General features: G+C 35.7%; 1 protein-coding gene across 1 annotated transcript in view; it reads right to left on the minus strand.

The window, feature by feature from the left end:
* Window positions 1-19,331, minus strand: part of PCLO (piccolo presynaptic cytomatrix protein) — a 385,413-nt gene that overhangs the window by 204,201 nt on the left and 161,881 nt on the right. The window contains exon 4 of the mRNA XM_014963376.1: window positions 4,383-5,603. Coding sequence (XP_014818862.1) covers window positions 4,383-5,603 — 1,221 coding nt within the window. The remainder of the gene's footprint in view (window positions 1-4,382; window positions 5,604-19,331) is intronic.

Consider the following 19,331-nt stretch of genomic DNA (forward strand, 5'->3'; position numbering starts at 1 on the left):
ACAAAAATCCATTGCAATTAAAAATCAAACATCAAACCAAATATTTCTAAGGACAACTCTAATGATAAGGCTGCAATTACTGTATGAATATAGAGAAACCTATAGGACTCCAAACAACATTGGGAAGTCATCACAACTTAAACACTTCAGCAGTTATTATTCTGAAAAATGTACTCTTGGATATTCTCCAACCCTTAATGACAGAATTATATATATTCTTCATAAAAAGTCAGCAATGAAGCTGGTTTTGTATGTTATATTTACATTTTTGTTCCCTTCATTAAAGAAGAAAGTGTTTAAAGGGAATATATTCCATTATGTTTTAAAAAAATTGCACATTTCATTTAAACCAAAGGATTTTTCCACCTAGAAATATCATGCCCCTCACTAAAACTTCAACTTTGACATTTGATTGTTATTTTTTATTTTCTTTCCATTATGATCATGCTTATAAAGGCATACACAACCAAACACACTGTGGTAAATTTAGATGAGCCACTAGAAAATCCAAGCATTGCATTCAAGCTCAGAAGGTCTCCTAGGAGTTGGTGGACAGGCTATGTCCAACCAGTGAAAGTGAATCTGTCAGATCCCAACTCTCCACAGGGTGATGAAATGATACAGTGACTTGTAAAGCAGAGACATGAAGGCATCAACTAAACAGTTAAGCTCCGAAATAGGTAGACAACAACTACTCATGGAACGACTTTAGCCATTCTCTTTGTAATTTGTGATGGTGCTATTATCTGCAAGTCCAATGGGTAGCACCTACTCAGTGACCATTGAATATTGCTAAAGCCTGCCCTGCTGTTGAACCCGAGTATGACATAACATCACTACTATAAATAATAGGAAGACAAATATGGGAAAGACTTCTATTTGTAGAGTAAGGAGAAGAAAAAGTTCTACAATAAGGAGGGACTTCTTTTATCCCTAGAAATAAGTGTGATGAGACAATCTAACTACCTTTTTTAAGGCTACCATAATATGAATATATTTTCTATCGTTTTTGTATGTATAGTTGTCTGCGCCATGATACATCATGCAAAAAGTATCCTGCACATCATGTTTTGAGTTCATATGCATGTAACTTACAAAAAATAATAGTTGGTCTTTCTGCTTTTTTCCCCTGTTCCCTGCAGCCTGAGAACTAGGATATTACTAGCTACATCTATTCTTAAATGACTGGGAATTTATTTCCTACAGTTGCCCATCACATACACAAAGATAGCCCTGCTGTCAAATTTATAAACACAAGATTTTTAGATGAATAACAAAATATTGCAGACACAACACTGCTAAGGATCATGTATATATTCAACAACTCTTGGAGAACAAAAAATGTATTTAAATCAATAAGAAAAAAGCACTTATTTTTTTCTTGCAAAGTAGGAAGCATTCTGGTACGTGTTGAATTACTGGGCCTTTTCAAGTAGGTGAATGGTATTTTGTCTGAAAGTTTGCCTACTGTGAGTTTTTAACAAATCGCTAACAAATTTAGCTCCAACACAGACACTAATGGGAGCATCTTCTTGAGACATGAGGAACAAGAAGACTTACAAAAAGCTGGATAAGACTGCTTAAAAACAGCAACCTCTTTAACTAATGGTAAAAATGATCTAATGTAATATATATGTACTATTCTAGTGGTATTTCTAGTGTCAGTATCAATGCACCATACAACTATTTTGCATTTGAATTTTTTCCTTTAGAAACATTATTTATTCTTATACTTCCTCATTTTTAATATTCTTATTTGCCAATACAAAAGTTAGCCCCATTGGCTTTGATAAGTCAATCAGAACACTATTAAAAGAAAACTGATTAAAAACAAGCCAACAAAAAAAGTCTTATCAGTTTTTATATACTGGCTAGCAAGATTACATTCTGTTGCACAAAACAGAAATTTTATTTGGCCAAGGAATTCATGATTTTTAAAAGGTCATTCTCTTTATAGAAGAAATAAATATATCGATTATTAAAAAAATATCAGAGAGTGAAAAAAAGACTTTAGTTGACTAAGCTGTTTAATCTATTTGAATTTTATATTATCAAAATGAATGTCAAAAAAAAAACTGCTTATAGAAAAAGCCTTTTCCTCCTTATTCTGGCTCCCTGGTCTGTTGTTTTCATGTTAGAATAATGAGGTCAATTTACAATATATGCTACAAGAGCTAGCAATTAACATTTGAACAGATCTGGATATAAAATGGCATCAGCAGTTTATCAAGTGCTGAAAGTATTAGTTTTCCCTTGCATCACTATTTAAAAATACACCTATCTGAAATCCTTCAAATGACTCTGCCCTGAAATACATATAAAATATATTCTTCAGTGTCTAGACATTGTCCTTTACCCACTGAAATGGAATCAATGTGTGATAGCTGAATTGTTATCTCCTCTTCCACATCTGTCACATGATCTCTTGGGAAGAATTGTATCCAGCAATTTTTGATGTACAGTACAGAGAACATTAAAATACTTTAATAAAGAAAAAAATTTAAAAATCAGAATTATTATATGAATACAAGCTAGCTGGTTGTGGTTTTTTGTTTGTTTTTTTTCTTTTGGAGAGTTTTTTTTCCAAGGAGCAAAAAAGGGTGGAAAAAGGAAAAAAAGGTCTTCTTTGTGTAAAAATAATTATTCCTTTTTTTATTCATTCAGTTCTGTCTTGTATTTCTGAGTGTTCTAATTTTTAAAATACTTACAAGTAGGTATCTATGGGTTAGATTTTTTTTATTCATGAAACTTCTGCTTTACAAACTTCAGCCAAGTGTGCCTCAAAGTCTGATAACAAGAGCAAAAGAAAGATAACCCTTATTTATGGTATTAATTCAAGAAGTCCTCATCTCAGTTAGAAGGCAGTGGGAGGAAGTAATAAGAGTGAAATATATGTGTGTGCACCACATTAGAAATCACTAATTAATATAGAAATAAAATCTGTTGCTATCAGACATGAAAATTCAATATATGTATATTTGTCCAGAGTATAATGTGCTTTCACCTCCTTATAGAACATAAAAATGTTCAGACAGAACTGAGACTAGCATGTGATGAAAATTTTCCTTTCAAATGTTTTTCAGCAAAAAAAAAAAAAAAAAACAACCCAGACTTTTAACAACAGTAACAATCTTCTAGGTCTATTTCTTAGGTTTTCTGATACGATTAAAAAATAAAAAATCCCTGGAAGTGACATTTTGTTAATAAAATTAAGGTTACTCTTCTTGGACAGTCCTGCAGTAGTATCTTATCTTTGACATGAGATAATCTAATTGATACAGGATTTTCTTAGATATCCTTTTTATTTCTTTGAGAAGGGAGGATTTCTGGCTATGTTACTGTAAGCATAATTCAGAGATTCCCTCAGTATAATCAGGGGACACCATACCTCTTGATACCATTAAGAGAAGGAAACACAGCATGTGATAGGAGATATATTTCAAACAGGAAACTTGGTTTATAAAAATAGTAGTGTTTTCCACAGCACAATTTCTAAATCAGAATATTTTTTCTGTCCAAATATCTTGATTATCACAAGGAAAAAAGAAAACAAAAAAAATTGACCTTTTGGACTGAGATTATTTGAAAACATGTTTTTTGGCACTTTTCCTAAACCTACTCCTACTTTCATAACATAATAATCAGCACCTAATTTGCAGTGCTGATACAAAATCCCATCATTTTTAGTTTCTCAAGAAATTGTGTATATTACTCACTTGAGCTGATAAAGTCACTTGTTGGTGACTTCATATTTAGCAAATGCATTTGTTTCAGAGATGCAGCCCTCTAGTACATGCTGTCATAAACTCATCCGTTCATCTGACTTGAAAGCCTACTGAGAACCCTACCTAAAAGTACTTGCCCATATGAGATAAGCAAATGAAATAGTAAAAAGATATAAAGTTTGCATACTTTATCATACCATGTTCAGGCATCACAAAGTATTCCTCAAATCTTTATTAGATGTTGGTATTACAAAATACTGTTCACTTTACCACACCGTATTATTGCCTTTTGGGATCGAGAACTATGAAAATACTACAATTTCAACAATTAAACTCCAAAGTCCTGAGAGTCTACAGAAGCAGGTAAAGAAATCAGAAATATTGGAAAAAATGTTTAAATGGGAACTCTGCCTTGGTTTCAAATGCTTAACTGCTTGAGACTCAACATCATGCACGAAGAATTGAAATGTTACATGTAGAGCATAGGACTAACTGGTGAAACATTCACTCAATGGGAGCCATTAATTTACCATTTAGAATTATCTCATACAGACAATAATAATAAAGAGCAGGAAGACATAAAGGAGAGGGTCTGTCAGGATCAGAGTCTCAACTGTAGCAAGGGAGAAGGGGTGTGGGAAGGAGAAAGCCACTTACTATTTTTTCTTTCACTGCTTCCACATGGTCAGTTCTTGGCAAAGGTGCTGTTTGAACAGGAATTTCTGCTTCCTGAGTTTTTTCAGCTTTCAAAACTGTTTGTGAACTCCCAGCTGTCAAGCCCTCTTTCTTAACATCCTCTTGCTTCATAGCTTGCAGTCCCTTATAGGGTGCTTCAACTTCTGCTTTCTGTTCAGCAACACCGTCTTTAGTCTCAGCTGTAATTTGTTCTTTTTTGTCCTCTGGATGTGGTGTGGTCTTTTCTGGGAGCAGAGGTTTTTCATCTTCTTCCAATGTGCTTAGAGGCTTCTTTTGATCTGAACTTAATGTTGCAGGAATTTTATCTGCTGAAAGTGTCTTCAACAGTTTCCCTTGCTGAAGTTTTGATTCTTCTTTTTGAGCTTCCTGTTGCATTTTCTCCACTGACGAAGTTTTCACGATTTTCTCATGTTGAAGTTTTGGATCTTCTTTCTGAATTCCATGTTGGATTTTATCAACTGAAACTGCCTTTGACAATTTGACCTGAAGTTGTTCATCTTCCTGCTGAGCTGCAGGTAGGATTTTGTCAGCTGAGAGTGCCTTTGCCATTTTCACCTCTTGGAGTTTTGGGTCTTCTTTCTGAATTCCATGTAAAATTTTGTCAGCTGAGGGTATCTTTGCCAGTTTTGCCTCTTGAAGTTTTATGTCTTCCTTTTGAACTCCATGCAAAATTTTATCAGCTGAAGATGTTTTTGCCAGCTTTGACTCTTGATATTTTGCATCCTCCTTCTGAACTCCATGCAAAATTTTGTCAGCTGAGGATGTCTTTATCAGTTTTGTTTGCTGGAGCCTTGGGTCTTCCTTCTGAGAAACTCGTTGGATTTTATCAGCTGAGGGTGTCTTGATAAGTTTTCCCTGCTTAAATTTTGCATCTTCTTTTTGAATTCCTTGTTGGATTTTATCAGCTGACAATGTCTTTTCCAGTTTTCTCTGTTGAAGTTTTGGAGCTTCCTTCTGAACGCCTGGTTCTTCTTTAGGTTTTGCTGCTGCTGGAGTAGGCGGTGTAGAAGTCTTCTGAGGGGAATGCGAGACAGCAGGCACAGGCTGTTTCTGAGGACTGGCAGGTGGTTTGGATACTGGTTGTGAAGGGCCTGCTTTTGGAAGGGGCACCTTGCCCATATCCCCAAGTTGTCCTGACATTGCCCTTTGGGTCTGGCAGTTTAAGCACAGCCATTCCTGCACCTGTGATGAAACAAACATATGAAGTTACTTATTGGAAAACTTAGTAAAATCATATCATTTTCAACTGATACAGTTGAATACTTTTAATCTGAATGCTATGTGTACTGAGAAATTATTTTCTTTGTTTGCTGCTTTTGCAGGAAGACCCATAACACCTTTCTAAGAGAAATTAAGCATGTCAGGCTCCAGAAAGCCAAGTCCAACAAATGTAAAGATACAATGTGAAAACGAACATCAATGACATTGTTCCAAAGTATTGATGACCTTTATTTACAAAGTTGACTTATGTATTTCTAACATCTATGGTTTTCTAAAGCCTCTATACTCCATCAATAGTTCCTTCTAATTCTGTAAATCTGAGTAAAAGGGAACCGAGACTGATGGCTCTTTGTGTTTCTCTTCAGAAGTTACCTTCCCCTCTTGAATTTGTGTATATATGTCAGTGTATAAATTTAATATGGCTGTAACCCAAAAGGGATATCACCTGTCTGCTCTCTTTATTACTAAATCCCTGCTGTACACTGGCTTTTACTCTTCTTCCCAGAAAATCAGAAAAAAAGGACAAATGATTATATCTGTGCAAAAGATCTCGTTGCCAGTTGCCTAGTTACTACCTGAGAGGAGTAATCAGACTGTTTCCAGTGGGATTTGGGATATAGTTTCTTTAGGCTAGCAAAAGGAAATTTTAAACACAGGAAAGTGCGGAAAGGAAAGAAAAAGACCTGAATCTTCTCAATACTAGAGCAGATAATGCAGTTGTACTTCGCTAGTGCAAAATGAGCTTCACTGGAGGATGAGAGATCTACACTGCACATTAAAATCTTTGTATACTTGTTTTTAACTCCTTTTACTTTGATGATGAAAGGTCTCAACAATTCAGTTGCTGTATTTCTCTGATTTAGACAACTTAGTTTCCTATGAACGTGAAGCACATGAAAAACAGAGCAAAATTGTTCTATTAGTAATTATAGAGGTAATGCTGCTGATAATATTAGGATAGTACAGATGACTGATCATTTATATACCATTGACAATTTCAGAATATCCAGTGGTATATAGAATCACAGAATCATAGAATCTATGATTAATAATATAATCAGTTGCCCAGAAGATATGCCATTTAGTCAGAAGCAGGGGGTATCTGGCAAACCTCCAAAACATGCATGCATTTTATATTTACAAGTAATAGAGTAATAACTGAGATAACACCAAAAGCAGAGCCTGGAGCCCCAGCTCTGCCCCTGCCAGCAAAGAATGCCCAATTGACAGGAGTTAAGCATCAGACTCCCTTCTTTCCTTCTGACTCCATGTAATTCGCCTTTTTCAGTGTAAAGAGGGGCCTGACTTCCACAAATGCACCCACAGGTTTCCCTACCCTAACTCTCGGTAATGGCAGCGTATTGTCAGTGATATGGCATTTCTCACAGAGTAATAGAGTTGGTCATGACAGGACCACAAATGGCTTTTCAAGATAGTTAAGCAAAAGTGAGGCATCCCTCTGTCCATCTCTAGCAATGGAGCTCATATGCTCGTCTCTCACACCCCAGCCAGGGTATTTATGTGTGCATTGGTGCTAACTAAAGTTTACGTGCATAGTGGGTATATCCAGGATACATTGATTTTTGGTATTTTTAGAAATGAAGACATTTTTAGATTAGCTGGTTTCAAACACTTTCTGGAATTATCTAAAATCTACCAAACCTCCCAATTTGTGAAGTCTATCTGCATCCTTCTGATCCAAATCCCATTGTTAAATAGCTTTATAATTATCTTGTTTTTTAATTGTTTTTAAAATAATCAAATCACTACTACAATGCTGCCCCTTTGAAAATAAATAGTTGATTAAGTTAATAAGTGAAATATAAATTACAAGAACTGCGGATGAAATGTGAATTGCACACGAAACAAGATTTCCTAAGAAGACCTCATGTGGTCTAATTTTATTGAAATGCAACTAAGGAGAGGCTATTTAATGTATAAAATAATTTTCATTGTCTGAAAAATTTTGTAACAGGCACAAGAAATGCAAGAATGCATGCATTATCATTCAGGTCATCTAACAATTGCCTTGTGTATTTATTATTCTACTTTTATAGAAAATGACCAAAGTACTGAGTCCTAGTAATTGATGCAAATAAATGTTTATTAAAAATATTTGGCAATATTGTACCAAGAAATGGAGTTTATTGACTGAATCAGCTGTCTCCAAAAGGAATGGAGCCCCTAATAGTTACCATACCCTTTACAAATCCAAACTGAATGTGGTTCTGTATCAGACTATTAAATATAATTTAGGTGGTTCTGTTTGTTTGTTTGTTTTTTCCTGTGGAAAAGAACATTAAACATAATCCTCCAGGGAAGATTATCCTCCTCCATAGGATTTAAAGTGCTCCAACTGCATGTCATCTGTCTGCGAAGTACTAATTAAGAAACAAAATAGAAGTAATTTCTGTTTTGAAGAATATGTAAAATATAACTTAGTTTTCTTGAAAATATTTATGTTAGAGGTGTTGATCTGGCATTTTTCCTACAGTTTCCTCCCTTTTTATGGGAAGCAACCTTTTTTTCCTAGAAAACAGTATTGGGAGCTATAAGTATGTTGTGACCTCTCTTTTATAAACTGAAAATGATAATACAACAGGAAACAAATTTTGTTCACAGAAAATCATTATTTTAGTATTATCAGCAGTTTATAAGTGACTAAATATACTAGATAATATTTAGTATAAACATACTAAAGAAAATATAAAGATATATATAGAAATATAAAGATATATAAAGAAAAAAGATCCAATTTCATAGTATCCTTGACTCTTTTCTCATAAAGATAGTGAAGACCACTAAAGAAAGTTGACTAGATAATTACAATAGATCAATTTTCTATTAAATTTATTGGAGGGGCCCAAAAGCTTTTCAACCCACTAAAAAGATGGGACAGCTTTTGCCTTCTCCAATCAGCCTGACAAATACTCGTTTCACAATGTAAGCAGAAATAATACCATCATTATTTGTGCTAATATAGCTCCTGTCACTATGGGGCATGCGAATAAAACAATATTTAAATGCTATTAAGCTTCTCAGAATCTAGTCTTAACCATCTTTAATTTCATAAAAACATAATTAATGGCTTCTACCATGAAATAATCCACGGTTCAAGAGTTTGATGAATTTCACATACACGCTATATAGATATTCTTAAAGAATATGTTACTTTACACATTAAATGCACATGTTCTTCTCACGGTACCATTTGTTTGTGATATAATTTCCATTTATTTCCTTATAACATGTACATACCCAGTTTCTGGGGTCTATGCATGTTTATTTTCCATACATCTACTTTTGGCTCTTACTACTTCTTCTAACTCTGCTGGTTATGTAGATCCCACTTAGTAACTCTTCAGCTGCAGCTTACTCAATGCTCATACACTTGCTCCATCTCAGATTCATCAAGTCACTTCCCTCTCCTCAAGTAAATCCTTCACAGATTCAGTTATTTAAACTGGCTATAATAACTTTAGCAACTTTAGTAATAGTATTAGGTATTTAAAAACTAAAGCAGTTACCCAGCCACTGTTTCCTCTCAGCTTTGCTCACCGACCCTACTTAGTGTCAAAGTTCTTCTACTAAAGGACTGTGCTTTGTGCTGGGCACACAGCAGAACAAGCCTCTTAAAAGCGAAATAATGACAATTAACAAGAGCGAAGGAAGTTAACAATGAGCAAATCAGCAAACTCTGCTAAATCTTGTCAAGAGATTCAAGTCCCGGTCTTGCCTCCCTGCCATACTGATGCAAGTGATGCTGGTGAAATGACCTGGAATTGTCCAGATATACAGTGATTTAACGAACCTTGCCACTGTCCTCTTGGACTTTAGTTATATCCACACCTATTTACCATTTTATTTTTTAGTGTTGCTAAATAGGCAGGGCAAATAGTTCTCCCAAGCTATGTGTTTCAAATTCCAATTTAAATTTTTATAATCAAGTGGGTATTTGATCACAAAAGAGCCCACAAAAATCTTCTTATATCACCAGCCCTCTAGCTCATGACTCTCTGTCAGAATGGCTCTCTGTAAAATCAAATTTTGTACCATAAAGTCATATGCCTCAGTTTTAGACTTGTCTTTTCCTCAGTTAACCTCATGCCCTGAATGCAAGCTTTTCCCTAAGGCTATCTTTTCGGTTAGCCTGTCAACGCAAATTTATTAGAACTTGGGAAATGGACATCATCTTCTTTCAGCAGTCTTTCACTAGATAAATCTTCTTAGTTCTTTACAGAATTCTTCACATGCTTTGGTTCCTGAATTGGCAGTAGAAATTATTATTGGTATCACAAGCGATACTAGTGTGCTTTAATATTCTGAATCCTTAGCACTCTCCCTGTGTTTTTAGCAATCCTTACAACCTCATATTGCTGGACAGGACAAAGTAGCTGTGTCACAATGTTCTCCTCATTCAATTTTATAGTAAGCAAATGTCATCATGAAAAGGGCACACATCTAACGTCCATTTTGAATGTCTACTTTTCAATTGTCACGCGAGAGCTCAGGCGTTTCAGTTCCTTCGCTTTTGTATTCACATACCGCAATGTTAGACAATTTCAAGTTGAAAATAATAGGTCAAGTATTCCATCTCCCCCCAGCCAAGGATTTTTTGTTGATAAATTCATTACCCATTCTTGGCAAACACTAATTGGTGAACTACAGTTTTTCTTTAAATGAAAGTAACTCAAAGTACTTAACACATTTGTGAAGGTAAAAAAGAAAGACCTCATCCCATGAAACACCTCTAAGTTATTTTGGAAGGCAAATGCTTTTGTTTCATTTATATAACAACCAACTACTTCCTTTGTAATGGTTAGATCATATCTTTTTCCCTTCCTAATTCTCCTCACTGCTCTTAGTAAAACAAAATCATAAAACCAACATAGGAATGAAAAAAGTATTAAGAAATAAATCTCTGAAAAAACAATATCATTCTGATTTCACTATCTTTATTGCAAAATGGAATCTTTATTGAAAACTATATGGTAATTAAAAAACCCAACTGAATATATCTATGAAAAGAAAAGCATCCTTTTTCTCCCACATTACTCCATAAACAAAACAGAGGAGGAATGCAGGCACTAAAATATTTTTCTTATTACTTGCATTTGCATTTTTTTAACTAAATATAGATTTGAGTATGTTTCTTAGAAAACATAATAGACATTTAAAAGTAAGACATCTCTGGCATAAATACTAATATTAGTAATATTAAATAGTTGTTGTGAGACTAAGGCAGTTTCACCTTGGACATTTGTTTTTAATTGATTTGGTTTTTATTTTCACAAACTTGTACAGCATGTTTCTGAGATCTTATATGACTAAGGTTCTTAATGAAATAGTAAAAGTAACCAAATAGCCCACACAGAGAGGAAAAGCAATCTGATGAACATAGCAAACTCCATCTTGAAGATCAGAAAAAGCAGGGATGAGGAAAGAATTTACTAAAACTGAGCTAAGTCAAATTCTTCAAAGGAAGCTTAAAAAAGCAACAAAATATTTGTTCTCCTTGTATATAAAAAGATATCCACGGTGCAGTTAAGATTGCTTCAGAGTTAAAGATATGGTCCACATAAAATGTGCTTTAATCTCAAATTTTTATAATAGATTGAACACAAGCAAATGTCAACAGGAAATGAGTATACAGAATAGAAATCATCACACTGGATGTGGAAATTCATGACCATGGTCTATAGTATTCATTAAAGTATATCGGCATAAGAAAGCCAAATCAAGCAGTTGTACATAATCCATACAAACGGAGTGACACACAGGTTGCCCACATTCAGCTCACATCCACTTTTATTTAATGTGTAGAAGAATTGATCCTGGTAACTACAGCTCTGCTCATCTATTATAAATGTTCAAAAATGTTTAGAAAATAATTTGAAAGTAAATTGATTTGATTCTTGTGATTAAGAGAAGGGACATATTCTAAAAGGCAATATGGGTTTATTGGAGGAAGACTGTGTCAGATAAAACTTGTATTTTTTTCTTGGATAATATCATTTATTCTACAGGTAAAAATGAAACTATTACACATTTATGTACCTGGATTAGAGAAAAACAACTGAACCTGTGCCACTGTGAATTAAGTAAAATTAGCAGAGATGGGTCAAGAAATTGCCTCCTAGGGAAAACACATCTATAGAGGGAAACTACTCTACATTCTTCTTAAGCTTTAATTACTTTTCATATGTTTTATTCACTTGAAAGCAAACATATATGCAGGCTTTGGAAGCCTTCACATCCTCCTGCCCTGGAGAGATATATTGTAGCATGAGCCTGGAGTCACTCTTCTCTTGTGAGGTCCCTGTCCAGTTTGTTACGGAATGCTCCTTTTTGTAAAACAAAGGAGAGAAGGAATTCTTGAAACCCTAGGCCCAGACATTCAGAAGTCTACGATGCAAGGTCTAGGCTTGTGCAGCACAGATCTGAGTCCTCAATTTGGTTTTACTGAGAAAAAGGCTGTTAAGATGTGAGGTGTGTGAGAGAAAGCCAGGGAATGTAAAGAAGAAAAAACGCAAAACACCTGAGACCAAAAACCCAATGTGTTGATGGGAGAACCGCTTAAGAAGAAAAATACTGACATGAAGAGGTATAAAATCAAAAAATACACAGAGGTGGGTGGCAGCAACTCAGCAACAGCAACGGTCAGTATGTTCCAAGGAGCAGAAAAAGTTGATGCTTCGTCATCTGGCTTATAATTGCCTGGCCAGGAAGTACTATTCAAGGATCTCACTGAGATAGTGAGTATATTAATATTAATATTTCTTCAGACGTATCTGTCTGCTATGTGTATTCATCAACAAATAATTGCTCTGCACTCCTAAAATCTGTACATCTTCCTTGAGTTCCTCTGCATATGGCAGACTTTGCCTATACAAAGCGACGTATAGAGGGATGGTTACTCTCCCACCTAGAACAGGAATGGTGGTCAGAGTATTCCTCTGGGATGTGTGAACTACAAACTCAAATCCCGCACAGACTGAGGACTTAGATCTCCCACCTCGAGGGAAAACATTCAAATTGCTAGATTTACGTGAAAAGAAGGTACCACCATTATTGCACAGAATGATAGAGGAGCATATGTATTCAGAGAATGATCACCAAATCAGACTGCAGAACTGGCAGAAGAAAACTTTCAAAAATAAAATACAAAACCCTCACACTCTCCCCTATCCAAAGAGTGTTAGGCTGGAGGCAGCTGCCTAAGCAGCCAGCTTGGCAGAGACATGGTCCACAGTTGAGCCTCTGTGGTGCCCAAAATTAGGAAAAAATATGGAAAGGTTTTCATGGATACTCTGTGCCTGTGGAGGTTACAGGCACTTTTCCAGGATCATTCTCCTGAATTTATACACATAAATTTTGTCTAAAATGCCACTTAGGATCTTAAACATATTTTTGGATTCTACTCCAAGTGGAGAACAGGATGTGCAAACAAATGCTTGGTCAGATGGTTGATTTTTGGAGAAGAGGTTAGAAGAATATGGCTAATTTAACCTAGGGAAATGAATCCACAAATATGACATATAATAGGAAAGGTACGCTGGCTGCAAACCAAATGGATATAAATTGTCCATGGATAAATTAGGTTTGAAACTGTAAGACACTTCCTTGCCATTAATGATTTGTAGTTTGGAGTGCAATACAACAGGAGTGGTGGTACGTGAAACACAGCTGATTTCAGTATGTGCTGTGATTGCCAACAAAATCACTCAATGATTCATGAGTTTTACAAACTGCATTCCTGCAATAGCACTTATGAGCAGAACACGTGATGTTATTAACGCTATATAGATTCATAGCATTTAGCTGACTTTAAATGTCAAGCTTTCTTCTAGCCACTGAAGAGAGATCATAGAAATACACAAAAGATGGTTCAGGTAATTGTGAAGCATCAACTTAAAACAAAAACCAGCAAAAATTCCTGCAGAATAAAGAAGTTTGTCCACAGGAGAAATGGGTTAGTTTGAGATTTTTTTTTTGTTTGAAGTTGCAATCAAGCTGAGATTGTTTTCTGAACAAAGCAACAAGATGACCAGCTTTTCTCTCTTTGACAAATCAAGGATTTCAATACGTGATTGAGGAAGACCAAGTTATCTCAGCATTTCAGATGATTGTCATTAATTGATAATCTTACTTTTAAGCCATTGCAACTATGAAATAAGTTATTTTCAACTATTTTCATTGTAGAGTTGTGTACCTTACCCAGTTATGACTGCTTATGTGACTTGTTGGTGTATATGTTAAAAGTCACAAAAAATGACATGACAAAAAATGGATTTTATATATTTATTCCTATTGCCACTAGGAAGGCAATATAGCAAAAATGGAAGCTTGCTTATTTTTCCTGGACACACGAGTAGAATATTTGGCTACTACTGTGCGTGGCTATTGAAGACAACGATTGCTATCCAGGCTTATGCAGCTGAATTACGCTATATACACAAAAGTCTCAAAAGACTTCTGGTCAGTGTGTTGGAAGACACAACCGATATCAACATAAGAACAGTATCAAGCTTACTTTTCTATATGTCAACTTTGAAGTGCAACAGGAACCTAGAACAGAAAAAATGCCAAAAAAATTGTACTTAACCTTTACTAGTTAAAAGGCATTGCCACTGACAGTGCTAGTATTTGTCCTGTACTGTGATACCTCAGCACACAGTCCGTGTGAGGAGCTGCCATTTCTGCCTGCTACTCTAAGGCAATTTCTTTTTTTCACTCAATGTCTGATGGGCAGCAATAAAAGTAAAATCTCTTATTCTATGGCTGCAGTCCATAATCTTCTGTCTTAGATTATGGGAATTCTAATCATTACTGAAGGAAATAAAGCAGTTCTAATAAAAGAAATCTTAAATTTCTGAAAGCTGTTTTAGCTTCCATCCTTTAGAATAAAATGTTTTGCCATAAAGCTGTCATTAAATCCACTAAAAATTACCTCTTGATTGTTTTTTCCTTCAGTTGCTTTAAGCATCTTCCAGCATCTCTTAATGGCAATATATTTCATGCTTTTAGAGAGGGAAAGAAACATTCCAGCATATTAGAAGACATATTCAAATCACAAAAATTCAAGTTTATTGGAATTACTGTATAATTATTCAGTGCGGTCTAACTAAGAACACTTCTTCTTTAGGCTGTTAAATTATATTTGTAGCTTAGCATTCTTCAAAACACTGAGGTAGGCACTACCTAAGCTGGTGAGACAGCAGGATTTGCACTAAACTGTGGATGTGTGTCATGTAGACATTTCAAATTTTGCTTGGTAACTTTTATCTTCAATGGAGAAAACCAGGAACATATAGAAGGCAGTTAATTACACCTATCATAAGACATTAGAGAAACAGACTGTCATTTTAAAAGTGCCTGTTTGTGTCCACTGGCTATAGTGCAAGAGTGTAGCTGATTAGACCAGTTACTCATGTCTACAGCTGACCTAGTGAATATCACCTTGATTTTTGAGCTGTTCTTCCAGCAACAAATAAGAAAAAAAAAGATATGGAAAACGCATGATGGCAATGAGATAGTTATACCCTAAAATGTGCTCTGGAACCTTTATCTTGAATGCAGTGACTATTCACAGCCACTATTTGGATTTTCCCCTCCTTTTTGTTTTTCCCTGTCTCTAATATCTTCCATTCAAGTTTGCGTTTACTCACTAACAAAAGCTTTCAGGGACTCTGAATTTCTGAATAAACACATCTTAGATGCTGGACTGATAACAACAGCATAAGAGCCCCAAAAGGTGACAAACAGTCCACCTATGTTTCTAAAGTGTTGGTACATCCCAAGAAATTAATCTCTACCTTATTATTATCCTGTCAAGCAAAGCCTGATGACCTCCACAGGTCTCTTTCAACTGCAACCATTATGTCATTTAATGTACATGTGGAAAACTAATACCTTGGCACCAGAAATTGCAACATTTTATTCAGTCAGAAGGTTTCAAAGAATAACCCCTAAAATCTAAAATCTTAAATAAAAAGGTCTATTTTATAGATCATTAGAGCAGTCAGGAAGTTGTTTCTAAAGCACTAAGATTTTTCTCTGGTTCCAGAAAAAAAATGAAAGCACTCATGGAACTTTGTCAACTGGTTTGTTGTCACTAATGATCTCTTCTTTTTCTCCCACAACAAATACTAAAGGAAGAGAGCTGTAAATACTGCAGCAGATTACTAGAAAAGTACAGAGGAATCGGTGTTCCTCCCAAGTGTCAGGAATTATCTACTCCTTAATCTTAATAGGGTTGGGAGTTCTGAATATTCCTCTCAATTATGAATGGATGAAATGTGAACATGACAACACAAGGATGACCCACTTCTCCATGTGAAGACAACTCTGAAATGTGCATGTCTTTACCTTACTTCAAGATACATCCCAGCATCTTCAGGAAAAGCTTAATTTATGTGTCTTTTGGCAACTGTTCTGTTTTTTCATTTTAGTAATTAAATTTGATAGATAACAGTATTGTTATGTGTACAGTGTCTGTGTACACTTTAATTTCCTTTAATTATTTTGCTGAAGGCCTATAGAGACTTAGAATCATGTTGTCGATACACAAAAATGTATCACTAGTGTATAGACTATCATAGAAGCAAAAGAGGCAAAGCTGTTGAAAAATAACTGTTTTTCTTATTGCAGAGAGGGGAATATTACTATACTTGGTTTTATTCTGCCTCTAGGTGCACTGTCATGTGTTTGTTGATTTTTTTCATGCACTGTTATAACCAGATGACTAGTAATCCTCCTTTGTATTGGCAGGTTTAGCTGCAGAGGTGCTATTGCCCAAAACAAAGGAATGAGTCTTCCTCTTCAATCTTACACAGAGAAATTCCCATCAAGTATTTTACTGCCTCTGGTGACCACTTCTTTCATTATCATGGTAAAACCAACCCCAATGAAAGGATAAAAGAAATTCTTGATTCCAAAAAAACCCACAAACATTGTCTGTAACAAAATAAACCTTTTTGTTTGTTTGTTTTCAACTGTGCAAGGAAAAGATTCTGAGACTGTAGTTCCTTTAGACAATTACATATCATAGAACAATGGAATGGTTTGGGTTGGAAGGGACCTTAAAGATCATCCAGTTCCAAACCCCCTGCCATGGGCAGGGACACCTCCCACTAGAGCAGGTTGCTCAAAGCCCCATCCAACCTGGTCTTGAACACCTCCAGGGATGGGGCATTCATAGCTTCTCTGGGCAACCTGTTCCAGTGTCTCACCACCCTCACTGTAAAGAATTTCTTTCTACTATCTAATCTAAATCTCCCCTCTTTCAATTTAAAATCATTACCCCTCATCCTATCACTACACTCCCTGATAAAATGTTCCTCCCCAACTCTCCTGTAGGTCCCCTTCAGGTACTCGAAGGCCACTCTAAGGTTATCGCAGGAACCTTCTCTTCTCCAGGCTGAACAAACCCAACTCTCTCAGCCTGTCCTCATACGAGAGCTGACTGACACTTGCAGTAACTGTCACCACAACATTGAAAGACCTGCAGGTGCTACCATTATATAAATTATATAGATTTGTAATTTTTGTTGTAGATTAATTAAATAATGACTACCATAATCTTTAACTTGCTTTTATAGCATTACTGTAGGTACTCTGTTTACATAATATAGGCCAAAGAAATGTGAATGTTAGTATCTGAAGTACTAGTTTTATAGAAAAAGACAGTTTCTCATAACTCTTTATTTACAAACTAGTTTACTCTGAGCTTTAAAAATGTCAGGTTATTCTAATCCTTCATGGCTACATGTAGATCTTGAGTAGCCCTAGTATGCTCCTTTGTACCCTTTATTATAACAGTCTCAAAGAGTAACTGTTTTCTGTGCCTTCTAGCAGCTGAATCACATAACTAACTAACATAATTATTCCCCACATAACTGGTCAGCAGAGAGTGTGAGTATTCCCATCCCATCATTGCTATTACTTGTTCTGAACTGACAAAATGTCTAGTGTCACGGATGACACTAAAACAACAAGCAATTCCATCCCCTGAAGAGTTCACAATCTATTCAGTCCTGTGCTCAATGTTGACCTTTTATTTCCCAGGAGGAAAATAATTTTTTTTTTCCTCAAACTAGGGCTTAGCTATGGAACTAGATGAGATCAAATCTGTAGCAAAAAGGAGAACTATTCTTAATGTTTCAGGGTGCCTAGTGCTCAGTGGGTCTTTATCACATCTCAGAACCCATATTTGATGATAAACTGCAAATTCAATCTTTTTTATCTGAACCTTAACGGTTCATATTAGTAAACAGCTCAACCATTCTCTGTAAAATCTTTTTTATTTTGGTCATCCCCAAAAGAAATACAGAGACAGCTGATATACATCATTATTCTGAAAAGTCATTTTGCATTTTGTTTGCTCTTGCGAACCAGATAATCCTAAAACTAACATGTGTAGTTCATTTCAACAATATGCTTTGCAAAAACAGTAATCTCTGCTAAGACAGATTGAAACGTGTCTGCCTTTTGCTCATATTTAGTCTATTACCGCATGAATAGTCCCCGGGAGGGATCTGCGTGTTGCTCCACAGAAGAAATGGCTGATCTATACTCCAAGTGAAATGCTATGGAGGAGGGTGGAAATACTTGAAGAATAAAAAGGTGTTTTTTCTTTTTTTCCCTCCTACTTCCATGCCGTCTCATCTCAACTAAATTTTAATACTTAAATGAGGAGCTAATGTTTTGTCCCTGGCTACTCAAATTCACCCACCTGGCTACAGGACATTATGTCCCGGCACAAAGACTATGGTGGCCTGACTATTGTATCTATTCCTGGTAAGGGACAGAGCCTGCAGTGAACTATGCTCCAGACAAACCTCATGTCAAGGATGTATTGGAGATCTGCTGAGAGCCTGTACTAAAGATAAACCTTTCTTAAAACTATAGCCTGAAGTAAGGTCCTAAATCAATAGTCTGATACTGAAATAAATGGTCTGATATTTGAAAGTTCTAAATACCTTTAATCGGAACCACAGTGTGGAAATCTGTTTCATCACTTATGTTAATTGTAACTTGGCTTTACCATTTGAGGTCTTTTATTATTTAGTAATGATTTACATATAATGTTTGCTTTCCATGTTATGTGCCTGATATATGAATCCTTTAGGTGCCTGAAAATGAGGGGGAAAGGCAAAGAAACAAGAAGACAAAGAGACTGGGGAATAATTCATAGTCAAGGAAACAGACTGTTCTCAAGGAAGAGAGTGCAGGTCCAGCAGAAAGTGAAGGAAAATCACTTGCCTGACTTTGGAAAATTATATTAATCATTAACTACAACTACAGTAAGAAGGATGCATACAGCCATTTCCTGATACAATGGCAGCTGCATGGCAGTAAAGAGATACTAAAGCAAACAAGTGCAGTAGATACTGTATGATTACATCTGTGCAGAGTGACCATGACTTTGTGTGATACAACACATGCTGAGAAGCACATACACCTTCCAGCAACTTCTTCAGCTCTTCCCAAAACACCCAAAATGAGGTGAAAACTGCACTGACCTCCCTGCCTTAAGAGGCAGGTGGAAGGGCAGTATGAAGAGATGGAAGAGCACATGAACACAGAAATAGAGTCACAGCTGCCATCTCCTACAAAAACACTGGCTGTTTTTTTCCAACACATGGATCAGAGCAACACTGTAGCATTAGATGTGGCGGTTTTCACTGG

The sequence above is a fragment of the Calidris pugnax genome, unplaced genomic scaffold, assembly GCF_001431845.1.
Source record: "Calidris pugnax isolate Ruff unplaced genomic scaffold, ASM143184v1 scaffold44, whole genome shotgun sequence".
NCBI lineage: Eukaryota > Metazoa > Chordata > Aves > Charadriiformes > Scolopacidae > Calidris > Calidris pugnax.